The sequence below is a fragment of the Chanodichthys erythropterus genome, chromosome 16 (genome assembly GCF_024489055.1).
Source record: "Chanodichthys erythropterus isolate Z2021 chromosome 16, ASM2448905v1, whole genome shotgun sequence".
In the NCBI taxonomy this organism is placed as follows: Eukaryota; Metazoa; Chordata; class Actinopteri; order Cypriniformes; family Xenocyprididae; genus Chanodichthys; species Chanodichthys erythropterus.
The window spans coordinates 11,990,302-12,011,384 of NC_090236.1; the positions used below are offsets into that span (position 1 = coordinate 11,990,302).

At 32.8% G+C, this 21,083-nt stretch overlaps 1 protein-coding gene across 5 annotated transcripts in view; it reads right to left on the reverse strand.

Annotated features, from left to right (window-relative positions):
- LOC137002469 (piezo-type mechanosensitive ion channel component 2) overlaps nucleotides 1–21,083 on the reverse strand; it is a 101,285-nt gene that overhangs the window by 49,517 nt on the left and 30,685 nt on the right. For 2 of the 5 annotated variants that reach the window (XM_067362149.1, XM_067362145.1), the window contains exons 5-14: nucleotides 19,682–19,844; nucleotides 15,048–15,363; nucleotides 13,641–13,854; nucleotides 8,321–8,489; nucleotides 6,390–6,512; nucleotides 3,097–3,226; nucleotides 2,630–2,805; nucleotides 1,050–1,280; nucleotides 318–456; nucleotides 11–216 (exon numbers count right to left, since the gene is read on the reverse strand). In XM_067362149.1, coding sequence (XP_067218250.1) covers nucleotides 11–216; nucleotides 318–456; nucleotides 1,050–1,280; nucleotides 2,630–2,805; nucleotides 3,097–3,226; nucleotides 6,390–6,512; nucleotides 8,321–8,489; nucleotides 13,641–13,854; nucleotides 15,048–15,363; nucleotides 19,682–19,844 — 1,867 coding nt within the window. The remainder of the gene's footprint in view (nucleotides 1–10; nucleotides 217–317; nucleotides 457–1,049; nucleotides 1,281–2,629; nucleotides 2,806–3,096; nucleotides 3,227–6,389; nucleotides 6,513–8,320; nucleotides 8,490–13,640; nucleotides 13,855–15,047; nucleotides 15,364–19,681; nucleotides 19,845–21,083) is intronic. The other 3 variants (XM_067362150.1, XM_067362147.1, XM_067362148.1) reach the window with 3 other exon arrangements.

Below are 21,083 nucleotides of genomic sequence, written 5' to 3' on the forward strand. Positions count from 1 at the left end.
AGCACTGCACCTGGTAAAGAGCCACGCAGGAGAGAAACATCATCATGTAGATGATCTTGTACATGACCATCTTGCCTTCCTCAAAGCTGACAAAGAAGAACATTCCTCCGCAGATATAGATCCAGTATTTCACCATCAGAGCCATCACTAGTTTCCCCACCACATGCATCAGGTCGTTTTCGTCCCTTTCTTCTTCCTCTTTGTCCTTTTCTTCCTCTAAAACCCACATGCATAGTTATTTCTTTATGACTATTAAATAACAAAGAGATATTTTCGGCTGTGACTACTACAGAATTTAAACTGTACATTATACATACTTGTTATAGATTCTAATGAACCACCTTTTTTCTGCTCATCTACTTTGACGTCACAAAGCGCTGCTTCCTCTTTCATCTTCGCTTGTTTCTCCATCAAAGATTGTCTGAGCAGCAGCCAGAAACTCAGCTGACACAGAATCTACAGACACAATGGTAAAAACACATTGGTAAAATAACCTGTAGCAAATTTCTAAATAAATCATTATAGAGACATTTTACATTAAAAGTGAGTTTATGAATTTATAACTCATGAAGTTGTATTAGTTATAAAGTGTCCAGCTATTACAGCAAATAAAAACTCTAATAAATTGTTTGTAGTAATTGTTTGTTACTACATTGTTTGATATATATTTTACATAATGCATGTAAAATAAATATAAAAAAAATTAAAATATACACTAATATGTTCATAAGTTTGACGACGGAAAAAAAATCATTTAAATCAAATGCACAAATAAATGCTGTTTTGGTGAGGATAAGGGCCTTTTTTCCCCCAAAAAACATTAAAAAAAAATCTTAATTCTTCCAAAATATATTTATTCATTTATATTATAGTTTGCACATTATATATTTTTTTTAATAAAATAATACATATATTTTTGCTGCTAAAAATAAAACATACATTATTTGTATTTGTTGTTTTTGCTAAAAAAAAAAAAAAAAGAAAAATTCTAGTGACTAACCAATACAGCAGACATGCACTTGTTGATGCCTTATTAAAGTAATTGTTACCTTTGAGCTCAGTTCAGTGAAGGGTATATCCATTTTCAGAAAGAAACCAGGCACTGGATTTAACCGCTCAAAACACCAGATATACTGAAGGACCAACAGGAGGTTCCCATAGGCCACCATGAATGGCGAGGTCAGCATGGCGTACTTCCTCCTGTTTCGCACCATCCAGAGAGAACAGGACCAGAGCAGAAAGACGAATGTCGGCCAGCTAACGTACGTTATGCTCCATGCCTTAGAAATACAAAAAGATTTATAAGAATCCATGTTACATAATTTTATTTAGACTAATATTTTTTGTCAAACCATTTCCCATTTAAATTTAACTCAAATTCAAATTTAGAACATTAAAGGAACACAGTAAATTTCCTCGTGTTAAATTAACACCGCTCAGTGTTCATATGGGAACCACCAACAGGGTGTTAAAGTACCACCGAAAGCAGTGTTAGAGTTAATTAGATAATTAAGTGATTATTTGAGTGATGATTGTTTGATTATTGAAGACACCTGATATGATAAGGACACAATCACTGAAGGAAAGAGAAACTCAGCCACAGCCTTAGATGAAATTAAATCTAAAAGACATTAAATCTCTCTTTTTATAAACAAGACAGACTTTATTTCTGCCATTTGTCTACACTTGTTTTTGAGAATTAAGAAAGGTTTAGACGTTGATGTTGGTCATCATTACAATGATCAGTGTTTCATTTAGTTGAGCAGTTTGACTCTTTGCTTTTTATATCAGTTTGTGGTTTTTCTAAGAGTGCAATAAAACACTTTCAATAACACATCAACATCTAAACCTCTGTTTATTCTCAAAAAGAACTGTAGAAGAATGACAGAAATAAAGTCTGTCTTGTTTATAATAAGAGAGATTTAATGTCTTTTCAGTTGATTTCATCTACACTCTAAAAAATGCTGGGTTAAAAACAACCTAAGTTGGGTTGAAAATGGACAAACCCAGCGATTGGGTTGTTTTAACCCAGCAGTTGGGTTAAATGTTTGCCCAACCTGCTGGGCAGTTTTATTTAACCCAACTATTGTTTGAAAATGACTATATGGCTGACTTAAAATGAATCTAAAATTAAATTAAAATGTCATTTATTAAACATATTAATAAATGTTAATTTTCAAGACATTTTGGGTTCATTTTAAGTAAGCAATATTGTAATTTTTAAATAATAGTTGAGTTAAGTAAAACTACCCAGCAGGTTGGGCAAACATTTAACCCAACTGCTGGGTTAAAACAACCCAATCGCTGGGTTTGTCCATTTTCAACCCAACTTGGGTTGTTTTTAACCCAGCATTTTTTTAGGCTGTGGCTGGAAGTCAGTTGTAGTTCTTGAGTTTCTCTTTCCTTCAGTGATTCTGTCCTCATCATATCAGGTGTCTTCAATAATCAAACAATCATCACTTAATTAATCACTTAAGCATCTAATGAACTCTTACACTGCTTTCGGTGTTACTTTAACACCCTGCTGGTGGTTCCCATATGAACACCAAGCGGTGTTAATTTAACACGGGGGAATTTACTGTGAACACTAAAGAAAAATAACTATTCCTTTAATGTTTGACCTTCTCACCATCATAGCAATAAGAGCACAGATGTAGCTCTGCTTCATGATGAACTTGAACACTTTTACGAGAGCACCTGGTGGTCCGCCCTTTTCTTCCTCTTCCTCTTTCTCATCTGTCTTCTCCTCCTCTTCCTCCTCTAGCGGTAAGTCCACAATCTCATTTATGTTCTCATTCGTCTTCTCTGTATGGAGCATAAAAATAATGCAGTCTTTACATTTGATCACTTTAGAAAAATTCAGTGGAATGCTCAGATATTAGTTAACTAGAAACTAGTCTCAACCACAGCAGGGAGATTTGAATCAGTTGACATGGTAACAAAGCTGTGTTTACTTTAGTTTTATTTCAAGTAACTTTTTTTATGGTTTTAGTTAATATACTATAACATATACTACTATACTACAATAGCCTTTGGTTGTTTTGTTAGGTGTTTCAGTTGGAAGAAATGTATGGATGTGTATTTACTGTATCTCACCTTCAGATTCTACAGGCTGATCCACTTTGTACTGAGGAGTGGAGTATATGTCCAGAGTGACCGGTCCGTTCTCAATGGGCACGGCCGACACATAGTCAAACGACGTCCCATTGGAGTTAACCACTACCACCTTCATAACAACAAGAAATCTTTACACAAGGGACAGGAGACATTATGTGCACTAACAGTCTAAACACAAATAATATACAGCATGCAAGATGAAGTGAATCTCTCTTGGCATTCTTTACATATTCATAAAATCAAGAATATACAATATATTGGTTTTCTATTTTAATATACTTTAATATATAATTTAATCCTGTGATCAAAGCTTAATTTTCAGCATCATTACTCCAGTCTTCAGTGTCACATGATCCTTCAGAAATCATTCTAATATGATGATTTATTATCAATGTTGGAAACAGTTGTGCTGCTTAATATTATTTTATAACTTGTGATACTTTTTCAGGATTCTTTGATGAATAGAAAGTTAAAAAAATATCAGCATTTATTTAAAATAGAAATCTTTTCTAACAATATACACTGCCGTTTGGGGCCAGTAATTTTTTTTCTTCCTTTTTTTTGAAAGAAGTTAATAGTTTTATTCAGCACGGATGTGTTAAATTGATAAATAGTAAAAGTAAAGATTTATATTGTTAGAAAAGATTTATATTTTGAATAAATGCTGTTCTTTTTAACCTTTTATTCATCAATGAATCCTGGAAAAAGTATCACAGTTTCCAAAAAAATATTAAGCGACACAACTGTTTTCAACTTTGATAATAACTGAGCAGCAAATCGTCATATCAGAATGATTTCTGAAGGATCATGTGACACTGAAGACTGGAGTAATGATGCTGAAAATTCACCTTTGATCACAGGAATAAATTACATTTTAAAGTATATTAAACCATTATTTTAAACTGTAATAATATTTCACAACATTATTGTTTTTTCTGTATATATTATTAAATAAATGCAGCCTTAATGAGCATAAGAGACTTTGTTCAAAAACATTAAAAATAGTAACGTTTCCAAACTTTTGACTGGTAATGTGTGTATATATATAATCTCTTTAGCTCAAGTATATATATATACTTGTTATAGACATACTTGTTTTATATATATATATACATATATATATATATATATATACATATATATATATATATATATATATATAGAGAGAGAGAGAGAGAGAGAGAGAGAGAGAGAGAGAGTACAGCATATTTATCTTACAATAATTGATTAAGATGCTATTAATAACACAAACTCAATAAATAACACAATAACACATGAATGCAATTCATGGTAAATACATTAATAATTATTATTATTATATTACTATATTCATTATAATATGATTACATATTAGTGCTGTGAAATATTTTAACTTGTTAAACAGGAAAAAAAGCTTTGCAAATATATATAAATATGAAAAAAAAATAGTACAGAATATTTGGAGGGGCAGGAGCTATTGTTTTATTTTATATTTAGTTTTCTTTATATTTTATGGTTTGGAGATACACCAAGAGAGATCGAGTTTCTCACTAAATCCCACTGAATCATGCCACATCAAGAGCAGCGTACACACAAACACAAGCCACTAAAAGCCCAAATCAATCACACTATATTTGTCTACAGTTAAAATTTGCAGACAAAGAGTTACATAAGACTTGGCAAAACCACACTGAGCGCAAACCTCGGAGGTGCTGTACCCATCCAGGGTGGAAATGAGCTAAAGAGAGATAAAGAAAAAGACAGCAGACGGGGCAAGGTGAATGTATTGACGAGCACAGGAGGGTCGATAACATTATGCTGTTCTCTAACATCAGCACTGAGCAGTGCAAAGTAAAGCAGCACTGTTCACAGATAGAGACCAGCACTCAAAGCGAACCTTTAGTGCTGATGGGGAACGGGAGAGAGAATGAGCAACAGAGTTTAAGACAACACAGACACGCTTTCTGCTGTTTTTAAGACATTTGAAATTTGGCTTTTCATAACATGTTGTTTCAGAGTAGTGGAAATATAACATCCAAAATACAATTTTAAGTGTTCATTTTATTTCACTTTATGTATTTGTGTCTGTAGATTTCAATTACAATAGATTTCTTTAAAGGCGTTTTCTCAAATGAGGCAGAAATCTCCACTTCAGCAGCTTTACATACAACAAACTTCATAGTTTTATTATCTATATTCTGAAGGTTTTTACAGACGGGTTTGTTCATATATATCTTTTGCCAGATTTTTATTCCTAAAAATATGGTGAAAATGTATTTTATTTTTGGCTGTTGAAAGTATTTTCTGATTTATGGAGTGAAAAAAAATATTTATATATATATTTGAATAATATGTTGACAAAATGAAGCAAGAATTTTGAATCTGGCTTTTTCTGATGTTCAGATTTCTCTTCTGGAAATGTATGCAAATTAGTGCATATTTAATTAGATAATGCCTAATGTGCATATTTAAACAACATTTCAGGAACCATGCAATACTAAAAAAAAAAAAAAAACAAAAAAAAAGATTCTTCATGTAATCAACTGGGGAAGTATGATAATATCAATTGTACTTCCGTAGTGGAAGTCAATGGGGCTCATCAATTATTTGGTTACAAACATTCTTCAAAATATCTTCTTTTGTGTTCAGCAGAAAAAAAAAAAAAAATAAGGGTTTGAAATGATGACAATATTTTTATTTTTGGATGAACTATCCCTTTAAGACAACCAGACTAATTGCTTTTAAATATGAACTTGAAAAGTAATACTTATTCAATACTGTTGCCACATGACCTCATTTTATGCATGTTTAAAGGATTAGTTCACTTTAAGATGTCTTTCTTTCTTCAGTTGAAAAGAAATTAAGGATCCAGGATTTTTCTCCATATAGTGGACTTCACTGGGGTTCAACGGGTTGAAGGTCCAAATGTCAGTTTCAGTGCAGCTTCAAAGAGCTCTACATGATTCCAGACGAGGAATAAGAGTCTTATTTAGTGAAACGATCGGTCATTTTAAAAAAAAAATAAATAAAAATGATAAACTTTTTAACCACAAATTCTCATCTTGCACTGCTCTGTGATGCTCCACGCATTACGTAATCATGTTCAAAGGTCATGCGTGACATAGGCGGAAGTACCGATCCAGTGTCCACTGTAAACATCTTGGATGACATAAGGGTGAGTACATTTCCAGGAAATTTTAATTCTGAAGTGAACTAATCCTTTAATTCAAACTTCTCTTGTGACATCTAAAGTTCACTGCAATAGTTCAAATTTAGCATCTTTGTTTCCTCACATTTCTTTCCTCAGTCTTCTGACGGGCTTTCCACCAGAGCAGCCGCTTCCGGCTCAATATGTGACTGATGCTGTTTCCCGCCGTCTCATTTCCCTCCTTTATCTCCTCCTCCTCACTCTCCTGCTGGAGAAAGATCAATAAACACAGAAAGATATTCAGTAGTATGAATGGAATTAAAACATGTATCATGGAGCAGCTTACAAATGAAAACAATGAAGATGATAAACATGCTTAATGGAGTCATGAAAACAACAACAATGCACTAATCTTTTCATCGGATGAAGGCGTAACGGCGCTTATGATTCATCATCGATCACACGATAGATTTATGTCATGAAATCACACTCTAATCAAACCTAGAGGCGCATGAATCAATAAGCTCATACGTGTGGGTTCATGTATTGAGCGCTCTATAAACCCGTGAACCGCAGCGTGTGAAAAGGTGACAGAGATCAAACCGATCAGTGCATTATGTCCCTTTAATATACTATCTTCATATATCAAACAGCATAAAATATAAAATAAAAATCATTCGGATTTATTTATTAAGAAATCTTACAGGAATTTGTTTAGATTTTTTGCTTTATTAAACTGAAATGTTTCTGCCATTAAATAATTTTATATATATGCCGGTTTCCTCAATAATACTTTTAAAATCCAATTCTTAATGTAATAAAGTGCATTTAAAAAGCATGAAATCAAGACAAACATGACATAAATGCTCAGAACATGGCATGATCTGAAAATGGCACTTTAAACTTGTTCTCAAATAAGATTTATACTTGAAACTTATGCATGAATTTTTTTTAGGCATAATATTATTTGCTATTATTTGTGGGTATTTCTTGATATATATATATATATATATATTATATATATATATATATAATTTTTTTGCTTTATTTAACAGAATATTCTTTCAATTGGTCAGTAAATACATTTTTTTTTTGTCTTTTGTAAAATCCCTAAACTATTAAAATCCATTTCTTTACGTATTATAGTGCATAAAAAGGCATCAAGACAAACATGACGTCAATCATCAGAACACAACACGATATGAACACTAAAGTTGCTCTGCCAAAAAGTTTTCTGTTTAATATTAAAATGAATTCATTTATTAAGTAATGCTTTAAACATTTTATTTCTCCATTGGATTTTGCTTGTTTTTTGTTTGTTTTAATCATAAATCTAATTTAGTGAGGTTTATGTTTAAAACAAACAAAAAGCTTTTTTGTATATATTCTGATTTATTTATTAAGAAATATTACAGGTATTTCTTGATTTTACTGCTTTACCTAATTGACATGTTTTCTTGGGAATATTACTTTAATTGACCAGTAAATAAATAAATGTTAGAGTTTTGATTTGTCCCTGTTTCCTCAACATAACTTTACATACTGTTAATATTTTGTAAAATTTCATAATGTATTAATATGCATTGAAAAGGCATTATATCAAGACAAGCATGACATAAATGATCAGAACAAAGGTGCTCTGCTATAATGCCGTTTTGTGTAAAATATTAAAACTTGATTACAAAACTTATGTTCCCTTTCAGTCGGTCACGTTTGACGTACGTCTCCGTTCCCTCCTTCAGGGAACGAGGGTTACATACGTAACCGAGACGTTTTTGGGATTTTTGTTAGTTTGTTTTAAGCATAAATCTATTTTAGTGAAGTTTTTTGCTCAAAAACAAGATCAAGCTTTTTGTATTCTAATGGAATAAATTTAAATTATATTGTTTAAAAAATATTTAGATATTTTTAACTAGAAAAAAAGAGAAAAATCTAATTTTCTGGCAGTAAATACATTCAAATTATTACTATATACCAAAATAATATTTAATCTTAAAATATCAGTACCTTTATTATTATTTTTTTAATCACTTTATAAGACATATTATTTTGATCTTAAAGTGGCATTAGGCTCACCATGATCATGGGATCTTGCAGCCACAGACGGATCAAGGTGGCCAGTGTGTAGTACAGGACCAAGAGCATGATGGGATTGACAAAATGGTGCCATTTCAGACCACTGTTGACAGCGAGCTTCCAGGTTGAGGAGCAGTCGGTTTGAATGATGGAGGAGATACCAAACACACTGTGGAGAAAAATTCAAACGTTAATGTTATCATTACAGGGTGTTTTTATATTCTTCTTACTCTTGCTGTGTTTGGGATAGAAATGATCACGTGATCCCAGCCCATTTTAATGGAAAAAACAGGAAGTGAAGTCGAAAGCATAGGCTGTCAACACTGTCATTCAACAGGCATGCAGATAAAAGCGACAAGACTTTCATCAACTACAATTAGGCCACAGTCTTTTCCAACTACAACATGTACACACACACCATCCACGGCAAAACTGCTTTTACAAAAAAAATGAGGAAGACCAGCACAAAAGGATGGAATTATGGTCTCTATTTCTATTTATGAATCCCAGGGAAGGAAGTAAAACAGGCTGATAACTAAGAGTGCTTGAGTTTATCTGACCACACTGCACTTCTAACTTCAGTTTGAGTCGTCTTAGTTAACCTTGCGATCACAACCGCAATGCAAACCTCATTGAATTGATTTGAAATTACTTAGAGAAACACATCAGGGACACACTTTCTTCTGCGACCATATTGAGTGTTACTTAGAGTAAACAACATACAACAAACACAGCCAAAGGATTGGACAGACCTGAAGTTCAAACAAGGCTACTCGACTATACATAGACTTAATGGCTGAACACAGTCGATGGAACTGATACTCGTGAAGAGCGTCAAGGACATGAGAGACTGAGCGGGAATAGGTGCCGAATTAGTCCGTCAGCACCTGCAGATCATAACTGCTGCCTAACCAGGCACTTTACACAGGCTAAGCCTGTGTAGATCTAGAATATGGATGGAAATATCCGGTGAAGGGCAACTAGCGCTAAAATACACATTAGAGGTCTGTTTTTTGCAGCATTTTAAGGCATCACGAACATGCAGAAACTGCTTGAAAAAACTATATATATATATATATATATATATATATATATATATATATATATATATATATATATATATATATATATATATACAGGTGCTGGTTATATAATTAGCATGTCATCAAAAAGTTGATTTATTTCACTAATTCCATTCAAAAAGTGAAACTTGTATATTATATGCATTCATTACACACAGACTCATATATTTCAAATGTTTATTTCTTTTCATTTTGATGATTATAACTGACAACTAAGGAAAATCCCAAATTCAGTATCTCAGAAAATTAGAATATTGTGAAAATGTGCCACACTCTAATCAGCTAATTAACTCAAAACACCTGCAAAGGCCTTTAAATGGTCTCTCAGTCTAGTTCTGTAGGCTACACAATCATGGGGAAGACTGCTGACTTGACAGTTTTCCAAAAGACGACCATTGACAGCTTGCACAAGGAGGGCAAGACACAAAAGGTCATTGCAAAAGAGGCTGGCTGTTCACAGAGCTCTGTGTCCAAGCACATTAATAGAGAGGCGAAGGGAAGGAAAAGATGTGGTAGAAAAGAAGTGTACAAGCAATAGGGATAACCGCACCCTGGAGAGGATTGTGAAACAAAACCCATTCAAAAATGTGGGGGAGATTCACAAAGAGTGGAGTGGAGTCAGTGCTTCAAGAACCACTACGTACAGACGTATGCAAGACATGGGTTTCAGCTGTTGCATTCCTTTTTGAATGGAATTAGTGAAATAAATCAACTTTTTGATGATATTCTAATTATATGACCAGCACACGTATATTAGGGGATGGATGGTTTGCTGTAAAAAATAGAATCGTTCGGTTCTCCACCCACGTTTTGGCATGCGCTTGCACCGCTGTTCATCCCAAATCTGACGACGCATTATTGTTGAAAACAATGTGCAAAACAGACAGACGGATTTGGCTCATGAATGTTTCAGTCGATGTATATGCATTCTAATTTCCTAATACGTTACAACAGCGATGATCAAAGGAACATGGACAAAACAGTCAATTTATGTAAACAAATGATGTGCCGAAAGCTCTGTGAACATCTCACGTTGCTATCTGTGTTGAAACTAGACTTGTGTCGATATTCGGTAATGTGATATATCGCGATAATGAACATGCACGATATTGTTATCGTGGGCATTTCAAAATAACGTAAATAATAATTTATTACCAATTATTCAGCAGGGGGCGCTGATGGAACAGCAGAATGCAGCGGTTACCCCGGAAACCCCATAAACAAAGCAACTGCGCTAGTGAAGTTTTTAAAATGCCTCAAAAATCTATTTTAATCTGGACTACAACATGCCCTAATGATTAGAAATGTTCTGATTATTTTTTATTGTTCAGCAAAACTCTCTGAGACATAAGGCTTCATTAGTTAACATGTTAATTCATTATTACCAAACTGACAATGAAGAATACAATAAAGCATTAATTATTCTTAGTTAATGTTAATTTCTTAGTTACTGTTTAAAACATTACTAAAATAAAAAGAACTTATTTAATGGGCCTGAAATGATCAGTGGTTTCTTAACTAACATTAACAAAAAATAATACTTTCTGTAACAAATGTAGCTATTGCTCAATCTTAGTTAATGAATTAAATAATGAGACTTTATTGTAAAGTGTTTCCTGTTGCTCTTTATAGCCTAATTCTTTTGCACTTTAATCTGTTTGAAAATTTTACTTTATATATTTTATGTGTATTGTATTATTGTATTTAAACGTTCAGTTTTTTTTATTACAAAAAGAGTTCTTAAACCTGTTAAACTATGACAACACTTTTTTTGCAACTTATTTCAATATCGTGATAATACCGTATACCGTGATAAAAGCTTCAGCAATTAATCGCAACATGAAAATTTGATACCATCACATGCCTAGTTGAAACTAAACATGCCAATTTAAACATTCATCCGTAAGAAGCGAAAGAGAACACTCGCGCGTGCTGTGAAGAGATGTTTGCGTGTACTCATCCGAAAAGCATACATGGAGAGCCGCGCCACAGCCTGCAAATACTCTCGCGCAAATTCTCTTTCATGTCTTGCACCTAAACTGACAAATTCACACAAAAATTATGTCAACATGCCCATCTTAGTGAGTATCCTAACAAACATGGCTATGTCTTAGGAGAAAAATGAGACAGACGACACATGTGTATCAGTGTCAGTGTACTGGATCTTTGAATTATGTCTTAAAGGGACAGATATTTCTGCTCTATGTGTTTTAATGTCAATGAAACGACTCACTCTTGACTGAATAGCTTTTGCAACTTCAAAAATGTTTCATCTTTATTTAATTATTCAAATAAGTTTATATGCAGTGTAATTTTATATTTGATTACTTTATTCAATTTCTGTACCTGAAAGCTGTTAGATACCTGAAAAACCTGTAAAACATTTGTATCTTAGCTCTCATGTATTTATTTGTGCTGTTTCTTGTAGTTAGGTTATTTGTTTTTATTTTCTTTATATACATAGCACATACCATACTGTACCGAAACCGTGAAACTAAAACCTTGATACAAACCGAACTGTGAGAAATCTGAACCGTCCCACCCCTAATACATATATACTGCTGCCTTTTCCACTGTTAAAGCAAATATTTACAATTTTTTTATTTTATTTTTTTTTACATTGTGAGATTTCTCTAATTTTTCTCTTATATTGTTCAAATTATAAAATGCATTTATTGTACTGCCTTTATTTTTATTACAGTACAAACAATTATTATTATTATTATTATTTTTTTTCAGTAATGAGAATATTTATTTATTTATTTATTTATTTATTTATTTATTTATTTATTTAATTTGGTTTTGGTATAAAATACATAGAGCACCAGACATTTCTTCACATAAATATATGTAAATGTGTATGAAATATAAAATAAACTGAATGCAGAACTATCTCAATTGTTTTAACAGTACTTAAAAACAGTTTGGGGTCAGTAAGAAAAAGAAATTAATACTTTTATTCAGCAAGGATGTGTTAAACTGACAGTAAAAACATTTATAATGTTATAGTATTATGATTTTTACCTGTTCAGTGGAAAAATATATATCCAAAATGGTGGAAATAAGCAATTTTTAACATACTTAAAGATCATTAAATACCAAAAACGTCCAATCTAATTAAAAAAATATATATATACTATTTTACCAAATATTTGTATGTGCTATGAATTGTTTTGCTTATTAGACTTAGACTTTGCTTATTATGCATTGTGAGTTACATAGCAACATCTATGCAACTATAATTAACACAAAAGTATGGAATTACCTTAATGCATAATTAAACATTATAAAAATGTCTTTTTAACTGCATCATAAAAATGCTGCATCTATTTCATGAGAGTTGTTACATAAACGAAATAATGAACAACGCACAACATTGAGCTGATATGCATATATGAAGCTATATTTATTTCCCTCTGCAGGTCTTTTGTGGACTGGCCTTTGTCAGAACATACGAGAACAGATGGGATACGAATCATTATCTGTGTTTCTATCAGAGCCCAGACATAGGAAATTGGACTGTTTTTTGCTGCAGGGCATGATGGGCATTTTAATACTCATTCATTATTTACAGTATGCTGCAGGTACATATCAATATGCACACGATGACATTAAACATATGACATATTATATAGCATTACTGGCACTGTGCAGGCTTGTATTCAGAGTCCACTGATTTATACATAATTAAAGCGGACATATTGTGCTTTTCTACATGCTCAACTTTCTTTAGTATTAGTTGCTGTTTTAGCATGAAAAACGTCTGCAAAGTTACAAAGCACAAAGAGAAACGCCTCCATTGTAGTGTTGAGTTTTCTTCCGGGAACAAACACGTCACAATATTCCTCATTTAAATAATTCGCGCCCAAGGCATACACACAATAAATGGGCAGGGCCTGGGTGAGTTAGCAGTGTGTTGAAACTCGAGGTTATGGTGAGGGCCTGGACATTTCCGATTGACCAATCACAATGTTCCAGCCAACCATTCAGAGCGCATTGCTCTTTTCATAGGCTTCATAGAAACAGGAACTAAACTGAGTGTTACTGACAGTCTGGGAAGAGAGGAGCTGCCACAATTGTAGAATATGTGAATAACAATGTGTTTTTTTTTTTAACATACCAGCATGAAAACCTATTCTAGTAGAGCCCGAAATCAATCTCAAGACTTTGCATAATATGGCCTCTTTAATATGGAGCAAGTTATTTGCACAAAATAGATGAAAAGGAGGGTCTCTGACCTGACGTAGCTGTCGTCGGGCCTGATGGCCTCCTGGAGGAACTGGAACTGGTTGGAATAAAGTACAAGTAGATGCCCAGCACTGAAGATGGCCATGAGAACACACAGACAGCTGAAGAGGAGCTTGTCGAAGGTCTTGCAGAGCGACCACCATGTGCACAGACCCAAGAACACAAAGAAGTAGACGGCTGACGTCAGAGAGGGGAGCATGATACCTGGAGACCAGAACAGAGACAGATTTAGACTTATGGAAGATTAGGTTTGTATTTTGCTGACAGCATGATTAATTGGTAATGCAATGTTCTTTTATTTTTTATTTTTTTGCATTGTGAGATTATCTTCATAATATATATATATATATATATATATATATATATATATATATATATATATATATATATATATATATATATATATATATATATATATATATATATATATATATATATATTATTTAATGATATATTATTCAAATTATAAAGTACATTTGTTCTACTGAAACAAAAAAATATTTCAAGGCACGTGATTAAATGTAAAAAGCCTTTAATGAAAAGACATTAACACATTTAAAGTGTACACTTGTTACTGCCTCTAAAAGACAGACAAGATTATTTTTATTACAGTACATACAAAGGGTTTTTATGATAGTGAGAAAATTTGGGGGATGGAGGGTATGCATGTGCTTCATGTACATAATTATTTTGTCATAATGCAAAAAAAAAAAAATCTAAATGTTAAAAAAGCATTTTTTTATGTAAAATACATTTATTTTTATTTTTTGCATTATGAAATATTAGCCAGACATTTCTTCACAAAAATATATGTAAATGTGCATGAAATATAAAATCAATTAAATTAAATTAAATTAAAAAAAGTTTTTATGGTTCAAACATTTGTTTTCAGCAAGATTTTTTAGTTTTTGTTTTTTTAAATCAGCAATAACATACAATTGCTCAAAAGTGACAATAAAGACATTTCTAAATATATCAATTTCAAATAAATGCTGTTCTTTTAAACTTTCTTTTCATCAAAGAATCCTTTTAAAAAATGTATTACGGTTTCCACAGAATTACAAAGCACTAAAACTGTTTTTAACATTTATAATAATCATAAATGTTTCTTGAGCAAATCATCATATTAGAATGATTTCTGAAGGATCATGTGACACTGAAGACTGGAGTAATGATGCTGAAAATTCAGCTTTGATCACAGGAATAAACTACAGTTTAAAATATATATTCAAAAAGGAAACACTTGTTTTAAATTGTAAAAAGTATTTCACATTACTGTTTTCACTGTTTTTGATCAAATAAATGCAGCCTTGGTGAGCAGAAGAGAAAAACATCTTACTGACCCCAAACTGTTGAAAGGTAGTTCACATTAAATTATATATCACCTATCCACACACCTGTTAATCCCAGTAGAATGGTAACCACCACTTGTCCAGCGGTTGTAATGAGGTTACCGATGATATCTTTGAGTTTATTTGCCACTCCTGCTACTCTGCGCAGAATCTTCATCTTTGTGCTCTCCTGCACCTCTTCATCCTCCTCTTCCTCATCCACGCCTTCTCCATCCCCCTCCTCTTCCTCTGCCTCTGCCTCATCTTCTGCATCAAAGTCCTCATCATACAGCATTTCGTCATCAACATCATCAACATCATCATCATCATCATCATCATCGTGGTCATTGTCATCATTTTCCACCTTCTCGTCAATCTCCTCCTGTGTGTGGTCAGAGAATACAAGAATCATGCACATTTACTGTATGAATGAAAAACACATAATATGACCTTCAACATTTGCCTAAATCTGGCATTATTGGAGTGCATTTTTTTCAGTCTTTCTACCTTAAAATTTCACATTTAACCTAACGTATTGCTGGTCTTTTCTTTTATAATTAATTGTGAAAATTCTACCATCAGTAGCCTTTTCTCCAATGCCAAATTTGGATGAACAAACAATTGACAGTATAAAAATAGAACAAAATGTTTATCAATGCATGCTGTATACTGTCTGACATACTAGATATACTATCAGTAAACAGTATATACTAAACAGTTTGCAGTAAGTGGTATTGTAGTCCATTTCAAGAACATTTATCTGTTTAAGTGCTGTTAAATCTGGTTTAGATTAACTATGATCTCACACATAGATTCACAAATAAACAATAAGCCTCATCTAGCTTTAATGGCTCCATATGTATGGCCTTCAGGACAGGAAACAACTTCCTGCTCACGGTAGCACATACTGCTAAACACCAGTAAACGTTTAGCTACAGCATGAAGCAATTCTTTAAACCTCTAGCCTCAACTTTCTCACTTTATTTATATCTCCTAGTATTACAGCTCATCAACCTTTAAACAAAATACTGGATAGATGGATGGATGGATGGATGGATGGATGGAATGACAGATAGATAGAACGATATATAGATAGAACAATAGATAGATTGAACGATCGATAGAACAATGTCATATTTTTTTATCATCTAAAATGTGCTGCGACTTATATTTCAAAGATAATGATTAATAGATAAGCAAAAAGTAGCAATTTAAAGGTTTTTACACATACGTGTTTTATACACATATTTCTCATGTCTGTGTTACAAGTATTCGCTGTGTTTTGGTTCATTTTTGTGACGTGCTCCAGAAAGAAGTTCACGGAGACCGAGACGGCAGAAAGTGTTACTAGTATCTCATTTCACAGATAGTTTGTTTCTGTATTGTTTCTATATAAAAATGTCGATACAATGTAAAGTATTTGCTCTGTCCATTGTTTTAAATTATTTTCTTCCTTTATTGTATTAGTTGTTTCATCTGTTGAGCAGAATGTGATGGTTGGTCTGTGTTGCATTTGTCCCGCCTCTCTTCCACTCTGATTGGAGTACAAAGTGACAGTGATGAGCACTGCGTTTTACCCAAAGTTGAGCATTCTTCAACTTTGGAGCAACTCAGCACTTCAGTGTGAAATAGGCACTCAGCACTTCGTTTCACTCCTGGCATTTTTAAAACATGGCACTTCCATTGAAAACAACTGAAAAAATACACTAGCCTCGGAAAAAATGCTTTGGAGGACACACGGCCTAAATTATGAAGAATTTTAAGTTGAAGCACACCAACAACATATCAGTTCAAGCATTTCTAACTGGACATCACAGCCTATTCATCAGCAAACTAAAAATGCAGTCATCCAAACATAGAAAATATTATTTGACTCAATTTAAATGGTCTGTTGTACAACATGTAGGCTGTGCCGGTCAGTGTGACCACTGTCCTACCATCACACTGCTCTATTCTAAACACATTATTGTGCATGTGAAGGATTCTGTTTTACGTGGTTACAGGGAATCGAGTGAAGTACAAAGCCTTGATTACATAATAAGTAACAGTTTAGCATCCAAGTACATGCAAATATGTAATCTTTTGGATTTGTATGAGAGGAACTCAATGCCAGTTTCAGTTTCACTTTAAATCAATTCATTCAGGCTGTAAAATAGATGTTGTTTGTAACGAATGCCACACATTATTTATGTTTATTTTATAGGCTACTTATATTTTTCATTCTTGTTTTGTGAATTCATTCGGAATACTATTAAATTGAAAGGATTTGTTGTTGAGTGAGGGGGAAATAAAATGCACGTTTATATTGTTTGTGAACATTTAGTTTAATTTAACAGTGATTTACATTTTTTTGAATGTAATAATAAAATGTGATACAGCAATGCTATTTATCTGTGTTTTTTTTTTTTTTTATCTATCAACAACTTTTGACCCAGTGTGACTACTCAGGTGCTTATTTTCCGGAAAATGTAGTATTATTGAAAAGTGCATATTTACAGATGGGGAACATTTGCACCAATAAGACAAGCATATTGTGTTCATTACTCTCGCTGGGTTTAATCACTGTTATAATTATGAGGGGATCCTTGGAATATTTTCTACCCTATAGGAGGTCCCTGGACCCAAACATTTTTGCTAATGGTATCAAGCTGCTACATGATAATATAATATACTTATAAGCTGGTTTACAAGTCTAGTCAAAGAACTTGCCTCTCCTCATCCAATAACATAAATCTGATCTTATAAAAAAAACAGTGAGTTCTGTTAAGATTTTCACTCTGGGAAAACAAAAACTTGGAAAGATGTTACTGGGGTGGGGTTCACAAAGATGTGATTATGGCATTTCACATAGTAAAGTTCTTTAACAACACTTCTGCTGCCGGTTGGCATGCAAACTTTAATTCATGTGATCATAATCATGTAAGGGATAAATGTTGCAGAATAAATGTATACTCTTTTTTGGTGTGTGATAATGAATTGCTGACTTTACATTATCCTGCTGACTGTTTTTGAGTTTATGAGAAATTATTTTATTATGTAAGACGAATGTTTGGTAACACTTTAGTTCAGGGTCCAATTCTCACAACTAACTAGTTGCTTATTAGCATACATATTACTAGGATATTGGCTGCTTATTAGTACTTATAAAGTGCAAATTAATGCATTATTCTGCATGATTATATTCTACATCCCTAAATTCTACCAAATACCTAAACTTAACAACTATCTTACTAACTATTAATAAGCAGTAATTAGGAGTTTATTGAGGTAAAAGTTACTAGTTAGTTAATAGTGAGAATTGTGCCCTAAACTAAAGTGTGACCAAATGAACACATGGACCCTTCACCTACTCCTAACCCTACATGTTAAACGCTTTATTCCCACAATCAAATAATCTTTAAACACTTTGTCTACTTTTCAAATATTTTCTTAATTTTATTTAAAATAAATGCCTCTCCTAGCTAACATGCAATGGGAAAATGGAAAAGAATGAGTTTGGTAAAAACTTATTATTAATAATCATATTAAAATCAAGTAAGATTACACTCTAAAAAATGCTGGGTTAAAAACAACCCAAGTTGGGTTGAAAATGGACAAACCCAGCGATTGGGTTGTTTTAACCCAGCGGTTGGGTCAAATGTTTGCCCAACCTGCTGGGTAGTTTTATTTAAACCAACTATTGTTAAAAATTGCTATATGGCTAGCTTAAAATGATCCCAAAATAGTTGGGAAATTAAAAACCAGATGCAATTAGAGACAACAATAATAGACAAAAGGTGAATGTTTATTAATAAGCTTTAATATTTAATTAATATAAATTTAATAGTTTATTAATATAAATGTATTAATAAGCAATTTAATAAATGTTTATTGTTTAATAATTATTCACTGAACTTTAATAAATGTTCATTTCCAACATACTTTGGGTTAATTTTAATTAAGCAATACAGTAATTTTTAAACAATAGTTGAGTTAAATAAAACTACCCAGCAGGTTGGGCAAACATTTAACCCAACCGCTGGGTTAAAACAACCCAATTGCTGGGTTTGTCCATTTTCAACCCAACTTGGGTTGTTTTTAACCCAGCATTTTTTAGAGTGTAATAATCACAGTACTCTTAAGTTGAGTAGTTCAGCTGATAGAGTTGGGTTTAAAAAAAAAATGTTAATAAAACAGACAAATTATAATTATTATTATCATCATTATAATTATTAAAGTTACAGTAGCTCAACTGGTAGAGTTGGGTTTGATAAATTGATAATAAAATACAAATGAATAATAATAATAATAATATTAATAATAGACATTTTTATTATTAGGTCAGATATATTTGAATAATAACACGAAAGTATATACTTAAATATTGTCCCAGGCACTTGTTTTCTTAGTGTAAGATTAAATAGGATGCGCTCAGCTGGTAGAGTTGGGTTTGATAAATTGATCATACATTATTAATAATTATCATAATCATAAGAACTCCCTAATTATATGATATGAATATATAATAAGTATCCATTAATGCTGGAAAGTTCCATGAACGTTCATCATTGTGTTTGAAAAGCGTCAGACTGCAGCAGAGGCGCCAGCTGAACCTCGCGTCTGGAGAGCACATGTTCTCAGTGTTTGTGTGCATGCGTGTATCTGAGTAACACAGGTGTGTGTTTGAGTACTCCATAAGGCATGTCGTAACTCTGACCCACCTTCTCCTCGTGCTCAAAGTCGTGGTTGTCCTGAGCCATCTCCTCACTCGGCCGCTTGTGAACCAGCTTTCTGCACAGCAGCCACACGGACAGGCTCGCCATGAACATCCCGATATCCGGGAGGAAAATTCGGATACCATTGCCTGCATCTGCACCAATAACACTACAAATACACAAGCAGAGAGAGATTAACACACAGAGCCTTCTTTTAATCTATATTGATTATATTTCCACATATATCTTTGTGAAAAAGTGCACACATGATTCACATGAATTCACATGAACCTGTTACAGGTAATCGTGACTATAACAAACAAACTACTGTCGCCAGAATTCCTATTAAACCGCACGCCATCTGTGAGGGCGGAAAACATTTGCGAGAATGCCGTTTTCCAAACATTTTCCAGTTCGAGCTTCTTACACATCTGTTGTGTGCTAGAATACGCCATTTTATGTGCTTCCCCACCCAGTTCAATAAAATCTGCCTTGCACCATATTAAAGGAGTATAAATATTTCCCATAAAACACATACTGGGTTCTTCTGAAACTCACACAACAGTGAAATTTAGTCTTTTTTCAAAGTGCTATCGTCTGTGTTAGGTTGATTTAGTCAAAACAGGTTTGAATGAAGGTGCCAGTGTTTTGTTGATCAGTTTCACCATCATTCAGACAAAGAAGAGCAGTTATTCATGCCCTTATTAAAGGGAAACATATGGTGAACACAAGGACCTCTGATGTATGGAATGATTATACAATATATAATCAGTTAGAAACAACATTAAACATTGCTCCAGGTGAACTAAATCATTTATTATGCATGCATCTAGAAATACAACAGAGATGCATGACTCAACTGGAACTAGACATCACAAGATGTGTTTGATACAGTCTAATAAGGTTTGAGTAAACAGCTAATTTTACAGTATTTGCACCAAATTTACACGCGTATCACTTAAAAAACACTCAAAATGAAAAGCTTAGAATTTATTTTGGCGCTACTATTTTCGGTTTCTTTGCCTAAAGTAAACTTTTCTTTCATGCCAAAATGACTCAAATTAAACTTGTAATATTTGCTTAAATGAGCTCATCGTTTCTGCCTAAATTAATACATGATAACTGCATGATTTGTATCATTATAGAACAGTACATTTATTGACAAATGGGCATTATGTAATGTAGAAACATGCATTTTCTGTAAAGCTGCTTTGAAACGATATAAAGCGCTGTACAAATAAATGTGAATTGAATTTAACTGAATTATACTGTTTTGTTATCTTGCACAAAAAAATGCAGCATGATTTTTTACAGATTTTAAACATAGTGAAACCGCCAATGATCTCTGACTTTTTTTGCCACATTCATTTCCATATTGTTGGATCAGGGTTTAAAAATAAAATAAAAT